Below are 24,292 nucleotides of genomic sequence, written 5' to 3'. Positions count from 1 at the left end.
CAAATGAAGCACTGTTGGGTTTTGCATTTTCTGTTGTAGTCTTTGACATTTACAGATTTTGCTCCTTCTTAATAATAAAGTAAACTATCCTAGAAGCAGTGGAGTTTAATATCTGTAAGGAAAGCAGCAGTATTGGGTAGACCTCTTCAACAATCCCTCAGATCATGCCGTGGTTTTTGAATGGGGTAGCAGAAAGTTCAGAAGAGCTTCAGCAGCTTCAATTTTAAAGATATCTCTGTTTGGGCTATGCAGGAAGGTATAGAACCAGTATTATTCTCTTGGTGTTTTCCTCTTGCAGACTGAAGTTAATGCATAGACAAAGGTATTAATTAAATTATTGGCAATCTTTAGAGCTCCTGCTACTCCAAGGCAACAGAAGCACAGAAACTTTCAGGTTCTTTGAATGTCATGACATAATTTTGATTGATTAAATTAAAGTAGTTCAAAAACTACAGGTAACATAAATCTGAAAAGCCTTCACATTTTAATATTTTAGAAATAAGTTTTGTGGCTACTTTGTCAGGTTCTTCAAATGACATTCACTGTGTTAGGTCAACACACTACCATGGCTGAAAATGAGTGCAAGGTGACTAATTCAATGATGTAGCATTCGGGCCTTCAGATCTCAGACTACTTAGAAAGGTTGTGGATTTGGGTGATCAGCCTCTTCCTTTGCTTCAGAACTGCTGTTTGTAAAAGCACTTTGCCGCATAGGTTACCAGTAATTTCTTCATTAAATTTCAATTATTGATAGCTATTTTTTAGGTCACTATTAGTTCTCGGGACTTTTTCTCAAATTCCTAAGGCACTCTATATTTATTATTACCATGAGCTATGCAGACAAGAATTTCAAGAAAACATTAATCTGATTCACTGTTTAATTAGTATGGAGCTAGTAAGAACAATAGATTAATCAAAACATTTTCAGTTTTACTGAGAAAAACCTGCTAATGAACTATTTATAGCACACTTGTATCTATTTTTGTCAGTAGTCTAAGGACTGAATTAGGACAAATGGGTTAAAAAACAGGAAATGTGGTTAAATAAGTGGGTAATCTCTCCAGAGAGTTTCCAGTTTGCCTACACGTTCACATTTTCTTCTTAATGTACTTTCAAAACAACATTCAGTACAGTACCTTGAAATCCATCTCTGTTTAAAGGAGGGAATGTTTCCAGCAATAGCAGGAAGTGGCCTGGTGAGAAATTTCACATTCTTGTTTAAATTGAAATGAGATTCTGGAGTCCCTGTTTTTAAGTGGGTTTTTGTTCCTTAATGACAATGGAGCAGTTGTGTGACATTTAACTTGGCTCAGATGTATCATATGGATCCATAAAATTCTGTAAATGGTGTAATTATGTCTTTCATTCTAGACTGGTTTTAGATAATTACTTTCCTCTAACTTACCTTTTTCTTTTATATGGTATTTATTTTTAATGGTATTTATGGTATTTTCTATATTTGTTTGTTAATATACTATGCACATATTTTAAAAAATATTTATAGTCATGTTCAAAGGTTGTAAAAACCTTTGAGCGTGATTATAAAAATTGTGTAAAATTATTGTAAAAATAGTGTTATTAATCAGACTGCATAAATCTTACTGTGAAGTAAGGAATTTACTGAATGTGATAATGCCCATTTAATTCTCTAGAATTAAGAGGTGGTGTCTGTATTTCTTTGGGCAAAACAGAAGCAATGAGTGAATGAAAGCCATTATTTGCACTACTTGTTATTTGGTTTTTGACTAATTATTAACTAATAATTAGCTACTAATTATTAACTTTTTTTAAATCAACTTGAAAAATACTAGTGAGTCAGAACAAGGGAGGAATATAATAAACAAATAAGGCCACTTAGGTGGTGGTAAAGGTTGTGACCTGGTGGATCTCCTGTATTTTGAAAGCTACTGCCAGATATGTATTCTGCTCTTAGCATCCTGCAAGCGGTTTTCTGGAAATGTTTTTATCCAGGGCAAACAACAAAGCATGATAGCAAATGTATTTTTAGTAATTAGGAAGAAACAAGAAGGCTTGTCTAGCTGCCTTAATTTAGAAAACAGGCCACTGGTAGTACCGTTAGCTGAAGCTGATTTCCTATCAACTGTCTTTTAAGGGAGAAACCCTTGTGCTGCTGTAGAGTATAAAGGTGAGTTGCTTTGTTATGTCCATGGGGAAATTCCAAGTCACGTCTCTACTTTTTTTTAATATATACATATTTTTTTAGCATCTGTGGGGTGTCAGGTTAGATGATATCACTGTGTGGGTGGGGGCACTTCAGTAAAATAGCATGAAATACTCATGTACCACTGCTGTAGTTCATGGAAGGTTTATGCATGCAAACAAGTTAGGTTTCTGTTTATTCCTATAGGTTAGGGAACTGTCTTGCAAGGTGCAGGCTGCTTGGAAATTAAAAGACTACTATTCTAAATGGGGTATCACATTTACTGTAGTAATTGCAAATAGTTGCTAGCTTTCAAAATAATTTTCCAGAAACATTAAATAATTTAGGGCATTTTCTAATGAGGCAAATACAGTTTGTTGTTCTGGGAACATCCAAGGTTAAACAGCCTATCAGTCACATTAAACTTTCCCTGGTTATAAATATTAGATTTCTGAATAGTTTTGAGGGCCAACACCTTTCTTCAAATGCATTTAATGCAGCCTCAGGCATGCTGTGCTGTTGGTTCTCGTAGATAGATGTCAGTCATTTTCAGGTCATCCTGGGCACTTCATTCTAAATCCAAATTGGTCTATTTTTTTTCAAATCAAGTTAAGTGTTCTGAAAAATTCAAGTAATAAGTTTATTCCTTCATATAAGGAATATTCCTTCATAAATACCTTCCCAATAACAACATAATGTAAACTGGTTTTTGCTATATGTACTTCACAGTCCAGTACCCTGAGTCTCTGAAAGGTTTTACGTGTAAGGTGCATTATAAGTCATGTTTATTTGGAATTCTGCAGCCTAAAAATAAAAATATTTTGGTGTTCATTTGAATTTTCACTTTTAGTCTGTGCTATTTCCTGTTCATTTCTTGGGATAAGGTAGTTGATTGATCTTTGCACGCACTGGAGGTGTCAGGCAGTGATCTGTATGTATGGGAAGCCTGAAGTTATCTCTAGATCTTGTAAATTAAAATTTTTCTACCATGACACATCTGCACAGTTAAACTTTTCTTAAAATTGTTCCAGCAGCTTTTGCATGGAGGCAGCGCTAACTGCCCTGCTGACCTGCTGTGACCCTTACACTGTTTTACTCTGTAGAGCCTCTTCCCCCTCCCACCCATTCTGCCTTACCTGTGTAAATGTTTGGGGTTTGGAAAGAGATTACTTGATTTTAGCTGGAAGTTATTGTTTAGGTTAGATTGAAAAGTGAAATTCTATGGGGTGTGTGTGGGGCCGCTTGGTTTATCAGGAGGCATCCATCTAAGCTTGAAATTCCCACATGGACTGCACAGGCAGGACGGGGCTCTCTTGGTGTGTTGCAGAGCACAGGCTGCCTTTTCAAGAGCTGGAGAAATACAAATTACTGTCTGCCATCCCAAAAGGAATCCTGCTAGTCCCTAGCACTGCTTCAGCAACAGGAGTTGCACTGGGGAAGAATGTGACCATACTAGAAATTGTGCCAGGATAATTTTAGTTAAAGTAGGTATCAAATGCTGCCATTGCAGCTGCAATGCAGCCAGACCCTAGAGGAAACTTAACAGTTAAAATCAGACTGTTTTAAGAAGTTACATCCACATGGCTTTGGATACCATTCATTAGTTTCTTTTTTAATGTGCACTACGCAGCACTGATTAACAACTTGCAGGAGATGTGTGCAGCTTTTTTTTTTCCCAGCAGTTTCACATAGATTAAAAACTTACAGAAGAGCTGCAGGAGCTTAACTGACATACAGTTCAGAACACTTTGAGTGTGACTCGCTGCAAAGTTTGGCATGATATATCTGAAGCTTAGAAATTAGCATTTCCAATACCATTTTGTTTAAATTTAGCAGTAGAATGTAATGTAACTAAGAAGAATATATTTTAAAAAAATTTAAAAGCCAGTTCCTTCATTAGAACAGAGCAGATAAAATACTTTTTGCATTCGCCCTCCTCTAGCAAATGAAATGTCCAGGAACAGGCAGTTATTGTTGTTCTGCAGCTAGGTATGAAAAATATTAATCTCTTTGGATCACCAAATTCTGGTGTTTTTTTTTTTTTAAGTTTTCATTAAAAACTAATCAGGAAAAAGGTTTCAGACTGATTGAGTGTTACTGGCATAACCCACCAAACAGAACAATAAATTGTAAAAACTATTGCGTACAATTGGATGTGCCTTAAAATGCAAAATTTCAGACTTCCAGGCATCAGTTTTCCTATCTCTACCAAGTCATGCTCAAGCCTCAAGGCCAACAAATTTTGTGCTCTCTTTTCAGAAGCACTAAGAAACATTGCTACCACCAGCAGTGGTTGCTTGCCCAGTTAAGTATTGACCTCCTACAGAATGGTCTCAGAATGTTCTCTGTTGTTCCCTAAGTTGGTGGCTCTGTGCCTACCCAACACTCATTTCAGAGCTTAGGTTTCTAATAAGTCAGTCAGCTCAGTCGTGAAACAGGACTGGTAGCTTAGTCAACGTATTAAAAGCTGTTCAGTCTTCTCTGCTTTATTTAAAAATTAAAAAAAAAAAAAAAGTGGCAGCTGTCAAACTGTAGAATTGCCTGTGGATGGCTTTTCTAGTTCCTCTAGAAAGGAACAGTAGCTTTCAGTATTCCTGCATGATTTCTCTTTAAGTAAATTTGCCTTTTTTTTTTTTTTTTTTTTTTGATCATTCATAGCCTCATGTCTGGTTTACTGCTAATAAGCAGAGGTACCTGCTGATATCACCTGTTTTTTTTTCTAAACAGTTACATGCATTTATCCTCTCCTTATCCTTTTTGCACAAGAGGCAAGCTAAAAGGCAGGTTTCGTGAGAGGCAGCAGCAAGGTTGGATTCCCAGCTGTCCATCTCAAATAAGGTTCCAATCTCACAAAAGTTAAAGGTGTGTCAAACCCCATCTGCCTGGGTTTATGTTTCCTGTGTGTTTCAGTTGTCCTCAGCGAACTTGAGCTCATTCTTTGAACTCAAGTCTGCAGAAGGCTTAAAAAATGTTTGAAGCTCATAGCATCATTCACACTATCAATTTGCTGTAGAAGGACTGGGAACATTTGAAGACCCAAGTTAGCTTCTAGAAGAAGCAGCCAGATGAGTTCCATTTTACCGTGTGTGCAACCTTTGCTCTTTTCTTGCATGCAAGTTTTTGTAGCCTCTCTGTGTTTTAGAATTACACATGTGGTATTGGAGTCCCAGCTCTTTCATGCTTATTCAGTCACTCTGGGGGTTTCGTAGTGTAACGATGTCATATAAGTACTTGGGGGAAACATATCTCTGAGAACAAGTGGGACAACTGGTAGCACTACACCATCTGAAGATCTCCTGAATGACTCCTGTATTGGCAAGCTAAAAGTTTGGTTTCTGTTACTCCTCAGAACCACAAACCTTTTTCCCTTCTGCTTTTCCCATCATTCACACAGTCATCCATGCTACAGCTTTACAGTGTTGCTAAAATTGCTTTGAAATGTAGACTGACACCTTTAAGTTGTAAACAAAAAAAAAAAAAAAAAACAGAATAAAATTAATAGGTGGTGTAAACTGGAGATTAATGGATAATTTTTTATATGTTTCTCTGGTAAAAACTGCAGTGGAGAGTCCAAAACTGGAAGATGCTATTTTAAAGTTTTCTGCCATTGTGATAGTTGATGGCTGAAATTATCCTTCATTTTTATTTCTTAAGTCTTCCCATTCATTTTTCTTTAGAGCAATGCTGGGGCTTTGTTAGTGGCAGCTAGAATTCCAGCAAGTTAGTCTTTGGTATTAAGAATAGAGTGGGAGTGGAATACATTTATGTTGTAACAGAATAATAATATTTTCCTCAGGAAAATTGCAAGGGCTTGTTGAGACTTTCTGTAACAGATTTCTGTCAGAAGCGGTGGAAAGGCATTGTATTTGTCCTTCAATATGCTAAATAAGAGGTATTTTAGACTTAAGAATGTTATGTTTCACTTGATTAGCCTAATAGTTGCAATCTACAGTTACATGGTGCATTAGCTTTCAGTGCTGAATAATAGGACTGGCAGCATGGTGTCCCAAAAACTGTAATTGCGTGGGCTGCTGAACAGTTGTAGAGAAAGCTGCACAAAAATTCTATTCTAGACAGAATTTTTTCATTTTGAAATGAATTTCACAACAAATTCACCGTTGGATGCCACTGCTTGTATTTCTAGTGAATCATATTCCAGAAAAGTAATACTTTGCTTCAGCAAAGCCTGCCACAAACAGTACTGTGATATAAATCAGAAATGGGATATTTTTTAATTGTAACTTTTCAAAATATAGTACAGTTATTAACTATGCCTGCAGGTCCTGACATTCTGATATGTTTGGCTTTGTCTCTACATCCAAAAATTAAATCCTTCACAAATAAGACAAAAGGGAAGGCTGGGGGGAGATGCTCCTTTTACTTATGCTCTTTTTGTGGTAGGAAAATGACCCTCCCAACAGCAATGATTGTCATAAAACCACATCTTTCATAGCTTAGTTAGAGCAAACCTTTACACAGTGACCTTTAATTTCTAGCCTAAGTTCACTGATGGCCAGTTCATTTACACCTTCTTTCTTTCTTTCTTGTGCCTATGTTATTCTTCACCTTGCACAGTTCTCCCTTCTCTCCCTGTCTGGTTCCACTAACTGGCATTTTTAGAGTGCAGTTACATGCTCTTTCTGTCTTTGGCTTGTTTAGCTTACCAAGACAAGGTCTTCCAGGTTATTAAATGCTGCAGTTAAGGCAACGGCAGTTTCATATACATAGACTGTCTCTAAACTGCATAGCTATGCACAGTTTGTGCTGAATTATTTGCTCTTAAATTGTAAAACCTGTTGAAGAAACTGAGGAAATATTTGTGCTGGTATTGAGCTCCCTGATCCCTGCAGTCATTGCAGGACTGAGCCTGCTATGAAAGGTCAGGAACACCTAATTATTTCTTGCAATCCCAGTAGCCTTTATCTCCTTTAAGTTCTTAGCTTGCCCATTCGTCCTTGTGCATGGTACACGGATGGAAGATAAAATATGTCTGCTTATGCCCTTTCACTGAGGTTTAAGTTAACAATTTTGTCATGCAGATGGGATAGGCTAACAATATGCAATACTAAGCTACTCTCACTTCATTTTTACCATAGCTTCCATTTCCATTCCATTTACTGAATTGATTCTGAGCTCTGACATAAATAACCATTTTACCTTAGCTGAGAACCATCAGGCAGTGTTGTTCAACACCTGGCACTAATGTTGCTGATATTAGTATTTCATGCTTTTAGAAATTAACAGTACTTAGGTAGTTATAGCAGTGATAGCAACTTGATAACTAATTCTTCATGAAATATGTTATGGGAAGTTTCTGCAGATACAGTGATAGGCAGCTTTTACTAGCACAATCAAAAGCTGTTTGAGTGCTTGCATCAGCAGACAGAATTAGCAGCTCCTACCCTGAGCCAAGTTGCACAAATGTGTGAGAAGAGGTTCGCTACCTTGGGGGCTTAGGTGAGATAGGTGGGAAATGAGGATTCTTCCTTGGAAGCACATCACCCTCCTACACAACCCATTCCAGTCTCTATCCACTCCAGCTTTTTACTCACCTCCTTGATAACACTTCTTCCCAGCTGAGCCTGCTGGCCACCTATGCAGGAGACACACGTGCCCTCTCTGTTTGACATGGCAGCCCCCTCTCTGTACTTTCCTTACTGCTCCTCAGCAGTAGCAGGGTTTGAGTGAGATACTTCATTAGGGAACACTCAGTTGGGCCAAAGAAATGCTGCTTAGGTCACAACTGAAATTTTGATTGACTAAGGAACGTGCTAGGGCAGTGCTCAGGTGTCCCTAGAGAAGAGAGACTGTCAAAGTCTTAATCTTGTGCAGTATTTGTGCAAAAGTAAAATCAAAGTTTCCACATGAAAGATCCTACTGTCACAAGATGAGGCTGGGAGGCAGCCAAAAGCTGAATACCACATAGGTTTGCAGACCAAAAGCAACACTTTGCACCCTGAGGTTAACTGCAAACCAACTCCCAAATTCACCCTGTACCTCTTGATGTGATATTCATACCATTGTTCAGTGTCTGGTCAAGTTGTATTTGTTTCTGGGGTGTGATAGAAGTTTTGACCTCTGTGATATGAAGTATGCAGAGGATTTAAACAGGGGCAGGATGCAGTAAAAGAAGGAAAACAGTACAAGAGGAAAAAGGAAGGGGGTGTTGCATTTCCACATACACCTGTGATCTTTTGGTGTGGTTCAAGTATTGGTGTGTAACATTCTTGCTTTGTTTTGCAAGGTTACAGGGCAGGAGAAAAAAAGTCAGTTTCATAAAATTTCTGATGTTACTTTATTCCTCCCTCACTTCCTTGCTAAGGTGAAAGAAATTTTAGGTTTGCAGGCTGGTATACGATACTGTTTGACTTGTCTTTGGGTCAATTTAAACGGAAAAAAAACCTACTGAGATTTTCAAGGGGAAGAATAAAGGTAAAGAGAAAAGGCACTAGAGATGTTTTGGAATGCGTGGAGAAAGACTTGTATTTTTCTGACATCCAGGCTGCATCCCACTGCACATGCTTGTTCCTCATGCAAGACAGTCCTTTGCTGTCAAGGACAGGTCTTCCTTGTGTCCTGCTTTAATAAAATTTTTATCCCTAATTGTCTAACAAAGAAAAAGTTTCACCTTCTTAGATCTTGAAGCAAGTTCTGGGATCAGTGGTTAAAGATATAAGCATGACTGAGGTGGCAGTAGTGAGATACTACTCTTCTCACAGAATAGCTCATTTTTATGATCTTGGGTAACCCCTTTTAAAGCTGCTTTTTGTAGCAGGACTAAGCTTCTGCAGTGGTGTTATCTGAGGAAAGGTGGAGCATGTAAGATGAACTGATTAAAAGTTCACTTTGTAATTTTTATAGCATTAGCCTTAATCACTCTGTGATCTCTGAGCTGTGTGGTCTCACTAGTCTTTGTCCATGATTCTTGTATTTTCCTGTCGCTTGACTGTACTGAAGGGAGGGATGGGGTCATTGCACTTTCTCTGACTCGTGGTAGACTAATCAAAATCAGAAGTTGAGGTCGTGTGGATCACTAAACCTCTCTCCTTACTTTGTTTGTACTTAGAGCATTTGTACATACTTTATTGAGTTGAATGCTTTCTAATTTTCCTTTGCCTACAGAGTGAATTGGCCATAAAAACAAGGGAGGCAATTTTAGATTTTTGCCTATTTTAAATCTTAGATTACTGGAGTACAGGCTAGGAAAGTTACAGAATTACAGAAGCAGAGTACTAACAGCCTGTCCTAACTAAAGCACATGCTGCATGCTGCTGGATATTCTGTTTAGAATTCACTTCTTAGTGTAAATTGACAAGTGTTTCATAAGCTTGGCAAGAAAATGCTTATTTGACTTCTCCACCTTCCCCAAAAGGAAATTTCTACTAAGGCATGACATCTCCTATAAACTGCCATGAGTAATATATTCTGAACCACTTTCAGATAAACAAGAGACCTTGCTATTCCTATCTGTAATAATTCACAGATAGAGAAGCTGATAAAGTAGTAAGATCTTGAAGACTGTTACACAAACAAAACCTCTTGACTTTGTTCTTTAGAACTTATCAAACTGTGGTGCGTGTTCTGTGCCATGGTGTGTGCATTCTAGAGTGTATTTTTTAATAATGCTATTTTTTTAGTAAATTGCAAAGTTGGTGAAATTGTCTTGCTAGAGAAGAATACTAAAACAGGAACCTATTGGCTTTTTTAACCTTCTGCTGTAAGGAAATGTGCCTTTCTCCATTTGATTTGAAAAAGGAAATAGTCTGGTGGTGTGGCTATGGAACTTTCTCTTTCTGCCTCTGATTGCAAAAGTAGTAGTAAAGAATGAAAATAAAAAGTACAGTATTGAACAGCAGAATATTATGGTGGTGTTGAGACAACAGAATGAAAGTAATTATTTTGTTTCTCTTGTTTCAGGTGTCAGAAACTACTTGAAAGAAGCATTAGTGAATATTATTGCTGTGCATGCAGAGGTGAGGAGAAACTTCAGATCATTTCATGCTTATGTTCATATGATTTCAGTGTACTTTTGCTGGTGAATCCCAGATTATTTTTTTTTTATTGGAGTGTCGTTATAGATGTGTTTTAGATTAGGTTTAGCCAACCTGTTATGCAACTGATAACTTTTTTTAATGGGCAGAAGGAGATGAGTAGTTCCTGTTTATCCTCTCTAACACTCCATTACACCTTTTTATCTCCATTATCTGATAAAGAGGAAAGCCAAATGCTGAAGTTAAATTCTCCCTTTCCATGCAGATAATGTATAGATGTATAGCTAGTTATGATGCTCTCTTTCTCTGATTACCTTTATTTTCCAAAACATCTGTAAATTAACTTCTGTTTCACCTTGAAGGAAATGGTCAACACATGCCACTCAGAGTGAAAAGCCAATATATGTCAGTCTTCTACATACAGCGGGAATAGGAAAGCTAAACACAGAAAGTTTTATAGTCTTTGTAAACCCTAATACTGCTTGAAATACCTAAGTAGGTAATGGCTACCTAAGCTAGGAAGTGCATGTTAAAACATTGCTTATAACATAATAAGCTCACAGGGGCTGCAATTATTTAGCCTTCTGGGATTGTATGCAGGAATTTTCTATGGTTCTTTAATTTAGAGCCCGTGTTTTTCATAATCATTCCTTCTAACCATCAGGAGTGTTAACAGATTACTGTTGCTCCTGGTAGAAGCATTGCTAGTAGTATTACTCTTACCTTCCAAATGGCTGCTCTACCTTTTCCCTGTATTTAAAATATAATGACATTCACTTGAGGCTTTTACTTATCTTATTCCTTCCTAAATTACAAGGAGTCATATAAATTAAAATATTTTCAGGAACTTCAAATTTGACTTGCAATATTTTTATACTATTTTTATACTATTTTAAATTATAGCAGAAGCATTTCCACAGAAGCATTGTGATTTTACCAAATGCTTCCAAATGAGGGAATGAGAAACACTTAAAAACATATGCCAACACAATACCAATGTTTTAATAATGTTTTTCAGTGTAGTGGAAATTGATTAAAATGGAAATTAGAGGTTTTGCTTTAAAAAATTCAAAGTAATTTGTGACTTATTGAGCTAGGCTTGTAAACATGCATATTTGTTAAAATGCTGCAGCAGTAAGGTGCATTGCTGTGCTTTCTTCATTGAGACCGATACTGATTCTGGCCTAAATAGCATTGCCTCATAAATTTCTAAATGTGAAATATACAGAAACTTGACAATGTGTGTCAAGACGAAACTCCCATTTCCACTGGTGAAATTCTGTTAAGCTGGGTCAGGTTTAAGTTCAGTTCGCCAGGCAGCAAGTTTCTGTATTTTGAAACAGCAAAAATTAACTATCAGATGAACAGCAAGGATAGACTGAAATGGAAAGAAAATTGTTTCTCTACCTTTGAATTCAAATTTAACTGAAATCAAAATAAGGGCTTCTTCCTGCAAATTTGTGATGATTCACCTTTACTGATAATTATTTTTCCTGGATTATGTAAAGTAACTTCAGAAGTGCTTGTTGCAGGCAGAAATATTCTCTTCTCGGTAGAAGAACTTTGGGCACGTTCCTGGTATGTTTGTGTTGAGTTGAACAGCAGTGATTGGTGCTGAATAAGATGACCTCTTTCCAGCACTGGTAACAGCTGGTAGCTGGCATTTATGGGGTCAGTGTGCTTGGCCTGTGGTGTAGACCTGCCTTTTGGAATGATCAACCTTATGGAATGCCTACTACACAATTCTTTATTTAAATAATCACTGAAAACTCTGTAGGAATCTTTCTTTCCTTGTTTTTTTTTTTCCTTGTTGACTATTACACATATGTATTAATATCTTCTGTCAGTTACTAAATTTCTTTGTCAGACATGGGATCAAAACTTTGTGTAAAAGCAAAGTTATTCCAGAAGAACAATCCACTACTTAATTCTTTAGAATTTTTCAAAGCAGAAAGTGGGGAAGTGTTTCAAAACTTTGTATATTTCATTTTCCTTCTTGTACCACTGCAGTCACAATCTTAAGATTACATAAACCACTTCAGCTTCATGTGTCATCTTCTCTCCCAGCCCTGTGCAGTTTAATGCAGCTCCATCATCACCTTTAAGCTTTGACACAAGTTTGGTGTGTCTAACCTGTAATCTCACTTCCTCCTATATTCCAGCCTCTTAGCCTGCATTTTCCCAAATTCATTATAAAAAATTCATGCTTTCTTTTTTTTAAATCCACAACAATTTCTCACTTCTGTAAAACTCCCTTTAAGGAAGATTGGTCTCTTCATACTTTGCTTCAAGCATAGATTTAATAACCTTATGTTGCAATTACTATTCTGAATATGCAACTTTTTAAAGTTATACAAATAAGTGGTTAAAAAGATGGTTTTGATACATGGGAAAACCAGTAAGGTTTAAAATTTTTTGTCAAGGAACTAATAATTGGCAGCAGTGGCAGAGTCTAAATTAAAATCCATTGACATCCTCATATTCACACAGGCTGTCAAACATTTATCTGTGCCACAGAGTATAACAACACTAGCCATTCAACAGTGGTCAAATATAAAGGAGTCTAGAAGAAATAACAAAATATATGGGTAAAAAGTGGCTGAATGTGTAACTGTCAGTCAGACACTCAACTCTGAATTAAAGGTGCTATCTGCAACACGGCAGTCTGTCTACTGCCACCTGACTATCTGCATCCATCAGCCAAAAGCACATATTTTGAAGTTTAGCTGCTTTTTGGTATAGCAAGAAGGTTATCACAAATCACATAGCCAAATTTGCTGTTAACAGAAGGGATTGGTCGAAGTGCAGGGCAAGCATCAAAAGACGTCCTTCATATTCTAGTTTCTTTTGAATTTTTGGTATGTTGATAACAATGAACAAGACCTTTCAGTCAAAGATGTTTATGTTTTTTATTGAAAAGTTAGTATTGAAAATATGTCTGTTAATGTGGGTGTTGTGCTCATGTTCTTCTTTCATTAAACTTAGGTGTTTACCATTTCCAAAGACTTAGTTCCTCGGGTAATGTCAAGGGTTGTAGAAGCAGTCTCTGAAGAACTAAGTCGACTGATGCAGTGTGTTTCATCCTTCAGCAAAAATGGAGCTTTACAGGTACCTGAATACATTGTACTGTCAAACATCTGAATCTAGAAAACTGAGAATAACAGACAGAGGTATAATCTGGGTATTCAATTTATTGTAGCAGTGAAAGCAAGGAGATAAAAAGGATTAGTTTACAACCTATTCAGATTTATGGATGAAAACCCTTTGGGATGCTGGTTCTTGGGTTTATTTTATTTTAGGGTTATCTTTGTGTTAGACAGCATTAAAAGGCTACCTGTATTCTATGAGATAAAAAGCATCATAATGGTGTCTCTTTGAACTGTTGTCAAATATTCTCTTTGGCCTGGCATAAAAAAGTCACTTTAAAAGAAAAAAAACAATGTAAGCAGTGTAGTGATATTTTGAGATTTAAAAATCCCTAACACAGGAAGCAATAGCATCTTGTAAGACTTTGCAGGACTAGTCACTTGTTTGTTTTACTCTCTCTACAATACCATGGTGTTGTAACATGGGCAGAATAGCTTTGCTGTCTTTATTTACAGCTGGATTGGTAGTTGTACTTGGTATTGGGTAAGCTTTAAAGGACTCTTAGAGAAACACTTTTTTATAAAAAATCCCTTTGAGTCAGATTGCTATGGCTGTAACAGAAAAAGAGCAAACTCCCTATTTTGATTGTACATGACAGCATTCTTGCATTATGATGGGAAAATAATATACAGTGGTAAGCCTTGTTTTCCAGTTGCTGCTAGTAATGGCATTGGACAGAAAATTAGTATAAGAAGATCACAACCAAGTGATTGACTCCATATTTAAACCAAATCCATTAATAACAACAAAGCTACGCCTATATCCCTTTTGTCTGGTTAAACAACCCACTGTAGGGACTTGCTGCCTAAGCCTACTTGCTGTAATTGAAAGGCTTTTCTCTCCTTACTGTAAGTTTGTCACTCATGGTCATTTTCTGTTCTCCTGAACATGGAAAATCCTGTCTGAGAGACAGCAGCAGTGTGAGCGTCACCCAAGCCTTGCTGGGCTGAACAAAACATTCTCATTCAAGCCTCACTCTGTATTCCCACATCCCATGACCCACAGTTTTGCAGGGCTTGCCCTTCCACCAGGTTTACTCCGGCTGTGGTTCTTGAGAAGGGGGTACTGGTACCTCCTAAAATGTAGAAAAGACTCCAGAATCTTAGGCATAGGACTTCAAAAAGTCCACAACTCCTGAGCTTGGAGCACTATACAAAAAGAGGTAAAATACTGTGTGTTGAGAAAAGCATTTCTAATGAGCATAAAATTTGGGGTGGCCATGTTATATTTTGTGCCAGGAAGTTCTGGCTCTAAAAAAAGCATAAATTTTACTGGTCTTCCTACTTGGGGGACGGATGAAGGAGATACCTAAAAGCCAAAGGCATTCATTAGATGTAGAATTAGTTGTCTGTGTCATATTGGTAATCATTCTGTTTTGGAAGATTAATGTTGTGTGTAAATGTAAATCAGTTACTGTAATGTCTAACTGGATTAAATTTCATATTTAAGCCTAAAAGAACAGAATGGTAATTTTTATGAAGATCACTTTGTATTTTTAAATGAAATTATTTCATGGTCCCCTGCAGAATGTTTCTATTTCATATAAAAGTTGTGATGATAATGCTTGCTTTTCAAAGACCAATGGATGATCTATGAAGTTTGTTTAATCTGTGAGTTCAGTCTCCTCCACAGTTTGCCTAAGTGAAAATTAATACTTGGGCACACAGTACAGTGCAGGAATAAAATCCCCAAGCTCTTGCGCCCGCCAGGTGACACAAAAGAAACAGAGTTGCAATCATTCTGCTTCGTCATCTGATGGAAAAAAATTGATTCACCAGAAAAACCAAGCACAAAATGTGCATTGACAAATTTTTGTACTTCTGTGTTTTCTTTCTCCCTGGCTAAGCAGTGCCATGAGAACTTAAGCTCACTATATTTAATTTTCTAAAAAAAGAAAAAAAATGTTGGATCTGTCTTTCTATCACAGTACAGAAAAGGTGAAACAGAATTAAAGATTTGTTTCTGTTACTGAGAGACAAACCAGTGTTTTTTGACTACTACACAGTGACCATGAAAACAGTTTGACTTGAATCAAAAGTATGAAGCTGTTCCTTTGAGCAGTCTCCTGACAAAGTAGCATGGCAACAAAGAATACAGGAAATAAACTGTTAAAAGCCAAGGCTGCTTACAAGGGCAGCGTGCAATAGTATTTGCCTCCCAAGAAGGTGAAGCTTTGGGATACTTGTATATAGTTGGTGAAGGGATATTGTGTCATTATTTCAATATTTGTATTTCTGTCTTTAGGCAAAACTTGAAATCTGTGCATTGAGGGATACCGTGGCCATATACCTAACACCTGAAAGCAAGTAAGATGTGCTGTAATGTCACTTTTTGCAGTGTAATGGAATCCTTGGTAAACATGCAAAACACATACTGTAAATTTAGAACTAAGGAATTTTGCTTCAAATAGAATATGCAATCTATTGTGTAAATATACAAAAATCACAAGCTTAGCAAGATTTTATCAGTTGAAAGAAAATAGTTACTTTTTTGTTGTTTTTACTTGGACTTTTAGACACAAACTAATATTTGCCACCAAAAACAAATTGTAAAACTTCTTAGCAGCAGTACAGCTGGTGAGGATAATTGTGCTAAAGCCAGGCACAAGCAGATCTTGATGAGTTTTATCCAGTTTTTCACATCAATCTCATAAAACATAAATAACCTGCCACATTCATCAGAGGGTCTACAGCTCCAGATACTGGCAGGGTCTCCTTACAGGGATATGAAGAATTAGGGCTCTCCATAGGCTTATGTAATACCCTGCTTCTTCTCCAAACATCTAATCAGGAAAAGGGAATTCAGCTTCACACTGTCTCCTAGAATCAACGCCTTCAAAAGGCTTTCATCAGTTTATCATTTCTCACTGAGGCAAGACCAAAGATAAATAGTGGGGCACTCACACACATTAATATAAAGGGACAAGGAAAAGCATTAGCACCATCAATGGTTGATGCAGCCAAGGCATGTAAAAACAGGCTATAATATCTCTCAGCAGTTTTGAGTAAAGTTGATTGAAATTTCTAGGTGATTATGGTGGGGATTGGATACAGGCAGATTCATTCATTATTTTAATTACCTTAACTTCTTTTAAGATTGGCATTATATGTCCCTTCAGGTAGTAATTTGATCATCGTACCTAATCAGCAGTTTTGTAGAACACATTGCAGTCTTAATGTGTCTTCACAGAGTCACACATAGTGTCCCCTGGTGTCACTGCATTCCAATTCAGAGTACTCACTTCCCTATTCTGATAGTGACCAAGGCCTCTAAAAGAAAAACTACTAAAAGAAAACTACTTGGCACTGGCTCAGGTTGGATAAAATTGAAATTATATTGTCTGTAATAGGGCAAAGTACAGTAAACCCTGAAAGCCAGAGCTTCATAGAGGTTTTTTTATTGCTGGACTTGTAACTAGTAGTAGTTGCCATAAGTTACCATATTCATCTTTTGCTGACAAGATGCTACCTATCTGTGCAGGTCCTGCATTGTTCCCTCACTTCCGTTCCACTCCTGTTGCCCAGAGTGGGGTGGGAACCCCATCTTTGGAATTACTCAACACTTGACTGGATAATGGCCCAAAGAAACCACCTCTAACCTTCAAATGGGACCTGCTTTGAGATCAGGGTTGGACCTAAAGTCCCTTCCAACCTAAAATATTCTATGACTCTATGTTACCTCAATGCAAACCCACTGGAATACTCTTTGTAGGCACCCTTGTGTAAGGCAGAATGCAGTGGTCTGTCTACTAAGCACAGAGAGACAAAATCAATGTTTTATCTGTTCTTCCAACACTGATTTATGGTCACTTAGTTTTAGGCAGAAGGCAGGCTGGCCTCTACCTGTTAATTTTTGAACAGTCCAAGATGTGACAGTCTTCAGTGAGCTGCTGATTTAACATTTCCTTTTGATGTATGATGTACATCACATTAGGAATATCAAGATACATGCTTGACCCCATGACTATTTTATGTTCAATTTGCATATGGATGCTAGTCTCAGGTAAATATTTTGTCAATTTATTGACAAAAAGGATGGAAAAAATATAGCATCTTTCCATAGGATTTATAGAGAAAAACTGTAAATGCTGAGTCTTATACTAGCAGAATATGAGTATTTTTGTTTTATTTGCAGATCAAGCTTTAAGCAAGCTTTGGAAGCCTTGCCTCAGCTCTCAAGTGGAACTGACAGAAAGTGAGTACAATGCAGCCCCTTGTTTCCTTTATGGTCTTTGGAGCCAGTGCTTTTTACTCTTGTAAGAAAACTTTGTTATAAAAGGGTTAACTTTCACCATATTTGACCCTTCTGCATTACAGAGCAGAAGCCTTTTTGGACAGACTCAAGAATGAGCTCAGTCCTTGCCTTGTTCACAGCCTATTAAATTACCCAGCGGAGCCAATGGCTTTGTGACATATCCTGCTTGCCTGTCCTAGTCTTATAAGTTCAGTGTAGCTTTGTATTTGTCTTGTAGTATCTCTCTACTTTAGCCTTCCTTGTTCATCTTGAGGTTTCTGTGAGTTCCATTGTATTGTTTTAGTGAATTTAGTAGCAATTAAAGAAATGGCCAAGAACAAGTTCAGGCTTTTGCAATCTGATGTATGGGGAACTCATAAAACCAGCATGTTTCCTTTCAAAAACAAATTAAAAGGGTCTGTGGCTCTTTCTTAACATCAGGAGGAGGAATTTTGGGTTCTTCCTTTTCCACCACAACGACCTTTGACAAACAGGTTGCTATGCTGTGTCCAGCCTGGTATTTGATAGACTATTTTGCAACCACAGCATAATAAAGAGCAAAACTAGGACAAATTTGTAATGAGTAGAGTAGTGTAAGTATAGATGGTTTGAACTAGAGATTGGTTTCATTGTACTTTCCTGCATCAAATCAGTTTGCACATAGCGGTCAAAATTTAGACTATTTTGTAGACACATAAAGAGTCTGTGCAGCTCATGGTCTGTGGTCTGTGCCTTCTTCCAGATGTCCTTTGTCTGTGTAGTAAAACCTGCTCCTCTCTAGTCACAACAAGTCTCAAGATATCTCCTCATTTTACTTACCTCGTATGCTTCATTAAAGTTAGAAATCAGTTTTGAGTTAGGAGAGATCTTTTACCTCAAATTTTCCAAAACACCTATAGAATTTTTTTTCACTTAGTCACAAGCATCTGAGCTTCATGAGACAAGTGAGAATGAAGAACTGCAGGATTATTTCACCTGCCTTGGTGTTTTGAGCCTCAGACAGTGCAGAACTTATTCTGTTTCCCAAGTCACTGCCTGGCAATTGTCATTGTTCCAGGCAGATCCTTGTTATCTACATGTATTTGTGTAAAATAACACATTTGTTCTCTGACTTTTGCAATCAGACTTGTGCTCTGACTTTTGAATGAACCCATTGTGTGGGTTCATTCACAACCACTACTAATGATGCTAAATTACTACAGTGGACATTATCGTTTTCCGGAGGACCCACTGAGGAAGCAGATATTGATTGTTTGGTTTAAGTTGCTATTCTTGGGCTAGTTTGTTTTTCTGAACACATAGTATATTTTGTTGTTGTTGTTACTGGCTGTTCAGTAATGCAGCATGCCAAAAAGTTCAGGTGATAAATGTCTGCCCTATATGGCTTGCATTTGAATTAGGGCAGAAAGTTCAGAGATCACATTATTCCCTAGATTAAGGAGAATATAAAACACCCAGCCAAGACTGTAAAAAAACTTAATGCATCTCCAGTGTTACAGTCAATATTTTCTACAATAGGCCCATCAACACCTGTAGTTGCTCCTACACCTGTAGTTTATGGATTATAATAAATACTATCCACTGCACCAGGTACTTTCTTGACAGGTGAGTAGATGTAAATTAACTATTGTTATGCCCCCAAATTAACTCATACACAGTTTATCTGTTAGGGACAAAACAACATGATTGTGTTGAATTAATGTTTCTCCTAGAACAGTCATAATATCTCTGATCTTTCAGTCCTAATCCTTAAGAGAAATCTACAAATACCTTCCAAAGACAAGGCTGAGAACCAAAATTTGCAATTCAGCTACACAAGAAAAGCAGACAGCGTACCTGAAGTCACAGACAGAATAATCAAAACTTTCAGTAATCGCTCCCTGTTCAAAATCTTCTAAAGTTGTAACTGTTTTCCCTTTACAGATTACTAGAAGAGCTGCTAAACAAATTCAAAAGCAGCATGCACTTGCAGCTAACCTGTTTCCAAGCTTCTTCATCAGCCATGATGAAAACATAGACAACAAGACAATGCAGACAAATGTGCTTAAGCATTGTACATTTTTTTCTGGACTGCTTCAATTCCTTTGAACACCCTAAAAAAACTAAAAAGAATTCCACTGGAAAATAAATTGGGATACAACTTTCTCAGTAATGTTATGGGGTGTCCTGCTGAGTGAGACTGATGTTCCTACATACTTTGATAAAATGGTTTTCTGTCTACTGTATTTCACTCTGTGGAGGGAATTAAGTCAATTTTGTTTACATACATTTGTTCATGAAGAAATATTCATTACTGTTCTGCAGTCTCAGTTTCACTTGTTAAAAATACATTGAAATGTATTTTTAGCAAATGTCACCTTAAATTTGAGTATTACTCATGTTGTTCAGTGTATCAATCTTAATTTCTAGGTGTAGAGTGATACTGAAGTGACTGGAAGACACAAATTCTATAAACTATTGAAAAGTATGTAATAAGCATTGCCCCCTAGAGCTGACTAATTAATGTCCAGATGCCATATTAAGTACACTGCTTCTTTTGCATTTAAAAATAGTGACTTTTTTTTTTTCTGTACTCATCTACAGTTTTGGTGTTTGTAAGTCTTATTTCTTGGGGGCTTTTATTATCTTACCTATTTTTAATTAAACATGTTGCTGCCTTTCATGTTTCTCCCTTCTGTTCAAATATTGATGGTAACCTTCACATCTGAAATCTACTTTCATTGGAAATTACCAGAAAAGCACTTCAGGTTTATAAGATTAGTAGAAAAAAATGTCCAGGTAAAATATTCTTTGGTGTTAAGGAGTGGAATAGTTAATAGCTACTCACATAGTAAGGAGGAGCACAATACATCATTAATTTTGTTTCTTCCTTCCTACTCTTCTTGTCTTTCCTTGCTCTTACAGGCTTAGTAGTACTGTCTTCCCCTTGTTAGTCAGTCCACTTTTCCTCTTTTCTCCACTAGTTATTGAATTTTTTGGGGGGCAAATAGGGATTCAGGAGAGAACAGTTTTGCTGCCATTGTTTTGGGGGTAACAAATCGGTTTAATTTTATAATTGATATCATGGCTTGGAATTAAATAATGCAGTAATAATAAATTCTTTCTGTAATTACAGACATTTTGAGTAAATAATTTCAGGAATAGTACATAGTTTTCAAACAATTTCTTAATGTCAGCTCATTCATTCTGCCAGTTCACTTATGTGCTTTAAAATGCAGCATACAATTCCTATAAAATGTAATCTTGGAGAAAGTTTGATGCACACATAGTTACTTGTTAAAAAGTTTTGTGTAAGTAGTAGCAGCATGTTAAATGGAAGTGTGAGACTTCAAATATATGTTATTATCATTAAGCACCTGGAGCAATGTTGTTTTGTTAAGTGTTGTCCATTCTGCGGTGGTCATAGTCTCAACTGCTGATATTAACTGAAATAGTCATCCAGTTCTGTAAAATATTTCACTTCAAAATAATAAAGTATTAAGAAATATGGTCAAAAGCTCTTCTTGAATTCCTCACTTTCTAAGAAATAATATTTCTTTGAATTTTGCCAGTCTACAATTTCTGTATTCGTATTGGACATGTTCTAAGTATTGAAAACCTATTCTGTTTTCTGTACTGTCTTAATATACATTTAGACATCTCTTCATTGTAAGATCAGTCTCTTACTCATCTTTTACTGCAGCAGCTTGTTGCTTGTCTTTAAAACCTGAAGTCAGACTTTTGTGTAGGTGCTTCTCTGAAGTAACTTACGCTTCAGAACATCTCGTTGATGGCAACGAGAATAATGTGGAATCAAAACATTCCTTGAATCCCATGTGGTAAGAATAAATGTTCACAGTCAAGTCAGAGCACTGCTTTTGAATAAATCCACTTTGTGGATTAAGAAAGTCAGTGAGCATCATGCTGCAACAGGAGGTATTGGAATCCCTTTGCATGGAAGGGATGTTGGGATTGCTGAGGCTTCATAGTCAATGTGCAGCAGGCTGCAGTTCCTCTGAAAAGAACATTAAAGAAACAAGAAGTGGTCAATGTGGGTTTTGCAATAAAATACTGTTAGAAGATACAATTGAGTTTAAAAAGGGTTGTTGAAAGTGGGAAAAGACAGGGAGACCACACCAGAATACGCCATCAGTTACAGCTTGCAGAGAAGAGACACAGCAAGGAAATCAAAGTAACAGAAGTGAAAGGCTCTGACATTTAAAGTAAGGTAAATGCTGAAAAACAGTACAAGGGAAAATAAAGTGAATTATTACATGAACTTTGAAACTCTAGAAATATCTTAAATTGATGCAGACTGGAAAAAAATTGTCACTGAAATAAAAGCCTAGAATGCTTTATTTCTTACATAAGTGAAAAATATAGAAAGTAATAAGGCTGTAAAATATATCTGCCTTAAAGTAAAGACTTACAGGAAAATTCAACCATAATATGCTCTGTTGAGATATTCAGCCTCTGGAGATGTTGAGGCATTCTTCTATTACTGCATTTTGACATTTATTTTGAATAGTCATGAGTAGTTCAAGAGGTAGGCAAAGAGGAAATAAAAACCGAATGCATCAATATAATATAATTAGGGAACAACACAGGAAAAAAAGTTTTAATCCCCCTGTAAAGTGAAGGGAAAAAAATATGTAAATATAGGGAAAGTCATTACATAACCAGGGGTTAAATTAATGGAATAACTCAAATAAGTAGCATGAAAGAATGAAGAAATCCTGTTCCTTCTCACTCACAAAAGGTTTCTTTAGTTGACATTCTTTAGAAATCATTTATGAAATATGCTCATAGTGTGTCATTGTCCAAGTTTAACATCTTCCTATATCCTATAGCTTTTTAAAAGCCACTTGGTTTATTAATATAGAAAGAACCACAATCCTTCTACTTTTCATGCCTGTGCTGAATTTTAAGGATAAAAATAGGCATGAGATGACTGAGGATCAGGCAGGATGAATTCTGTGTGCTAAACCCCTTGCATCTTCGCAGGACTCTGAGCAGTTTAATTTCACTGTATGGCAACAGAGGAGGAAATAAGAAGCAGTTGTGCTTTGCAGGGGGCTTTTGGCTGCTCCATAACGTGTGACTGTTGGCCTTGTAAAACAGGTCCAGTCTCTCTCAACCTTTGCCAAAGCTATTGCATCTCCCTGAAGAGAGAGTACTTTATGAGGAAGGTGAGATATTTTTTTTTTTAGTTTTTTGGTTTGTTTTTTTTTTGTTTAGTTTGTTTTTTTGTTTGTTTTATACCCAGGCTGCCTTTCTCCATCCAGAACCAAAAAGAAAACATTTCTGATGCACTAGCATGTTTCCCTGCTCTATTGGTAAGTAGTGAAATGCAGATAGATAGGCCCATATATGTTCAGGAGGAGAAAAAAAAAGATTTTATTGTTGTTATAAGGCATAGGTAGTGGCAATATTCTAAAAAAATCATGAAAGAAGAATTTCATGGAGTTCTTTCACTGCTGAGCCCGAGAAGCAAAAAATCCCTCACCTGCAAAAATCTAAAACTTAGCTAAGCAATGCCCAAAGAAATTTACCTTAAAAGTATTCACAAACTCAACTACTTTCTAACATTGAATATATTGAAATCCAACTTCTTTTTAATGTTGAAGGTACTGATAGGCATTTTCTGTTTCTAATCTAAGAGAAGATAGAAGATTGCAGTTTCCTAGATACAGTTTTGGCCCATGAAGAAGGAAGCTTCAAGAATCTTTTGCTATGGTTACCATGATCATCAGAGACAGTCCTGCACAGGGGATTTATACTTCCAAACCTACTGCCAGACCACATTTAAGTCAACTCCACACCACAGCTTTGGATGTGTCCAACTAAAATACTCTAAGGTGTGTTTTTCCTGAGGATATTAAATATTGATTGTATCAATGGATGCAAATACTGATCTTTGTATCCAAACAGATTCCTGGAATCACTAGAAATGAGGGGGTTTACATGTTTTACACGCTATAAACATAACTGCTATTTTGCTCTTATCATTGCATAATATCTATAAAAATTAGATGGAAAAGATCTTTAACCTTATCAGAACACACTGAAACTGAAAATTGAATGCAGTGCCCCTGCTGAAGCCTCAGATTCAGAATTCACATCTGGATCTTTAACCTTGTAAAGCTTTGGCTCTCTGGATCTGATTGATGAGGTGCATCTTATCCAGGGATAGAAGGAGAGACCCCTGAGGATATCTAGCATCTGCAATCTGCTTCTGGTTCTTAGGAACTGTACTTCCTGTACAGCACTTGAAACTTTAGTATTAGTCAGGAGTTAGTAATAGACTGACTACTGTCAAAACAAGCCCCAGTACATGCATTATTTATGTAGTAGGATGCAAATATGATTCGAATTAGTCACCCTTCCAGATAGGTTGAAATATTTGGGAATTTGTTTAACATGATGATAGACTTCAACTAGGACTTCAATCCTGTGGCATTTCTGGTCTAGCTGTGTAACTGGGGGAGTTCTGGGTGACTATGCTTATCTGAAAATAAAAATAATTGTAACTTGTAAATTCCTTTAAAAGATTTTTAGGAGAGAATTTGGTGTATTTACCATTCAAAGAGAAAAACATCCTTCGTTACATTCCAGCCTGTCCGTGTAGCGATAAAGAGATGGTCCAATTTACCTGCCATGGCCTCATTAGCCCCTCTCCTGTTTTTCTGTATCAAACATTAGTACAATGTGTGCACACATGAGGTTGGCCATAGCTAGAAATGCTTCTGCAGTGCTAACACAGGACACTTGGCTTCTTTCA

The 24,292-nt window shown here is 36.8% G+C and overlaps 1 protein-coding gene across 4 annotated transcripts in view; it reads left to right on the top strand.

Annotated features, from left to right (window-relative positions):
- The window catches only part of EXOC2 (exocyst complex component 2), a 491,144-nt gene extending 470,125 nt beyond the window's left edge, over nucleotides 1-21,019 (top strand). For all 4 annotated transcript variants that reach the window (XM_050970538.1, XM_018926318.3, XM_050970537.1 and 1 more), the window contains 5 exons: nucleotides 10,079-10,134; nucleotides 13,138-13,260; nucleotides 15,544-15,605; nucleotides 17,434-17,493; nucleotides 19,456-21,019. In XM_050970538.1, coding sequence (XP_050826495.1) covers nucleotides 10,079-10,134; nucleotides 13,138-13,260; nucleotides 15,544-15,605; nucleotides 17,434-17,493; nucleotides 19,456-19,549 — 395 coding nt within the window. In that variant the 3' untranslated portion in view covers nucleotides 19,550-21,019. The remainder of the gene's footprint in view (nucleotides 1-10,078; nucleotides 10,135-13,137; nucleotides 13,261-15,543; nucleotides 15,606-17,433; nucleotides 17,494-19,455) is intronic.
- Nucleotides 21,020-24,292: the final 3,273 nt, after the last annotated feature.

The sequence above is a fragment of the Serinus canaria genome, chromosome 2 (assembly GCF_022539315.1).
Source record: "Serinus canaria isolate serCan28SL12 chromosome 2, serCan2020, whole genome shotgun sequence".
NCBI classification, from domain to species: Eukaryota; Metazoa; Chordata; class Aves; order Passeriformes; family Fringillidae; genus Serinus; species Serinus canaria.
Note: the sequence above shows the minus strand (reverse complement) of the source record. Positions and strands in the feature narration are given on the sequence as shown.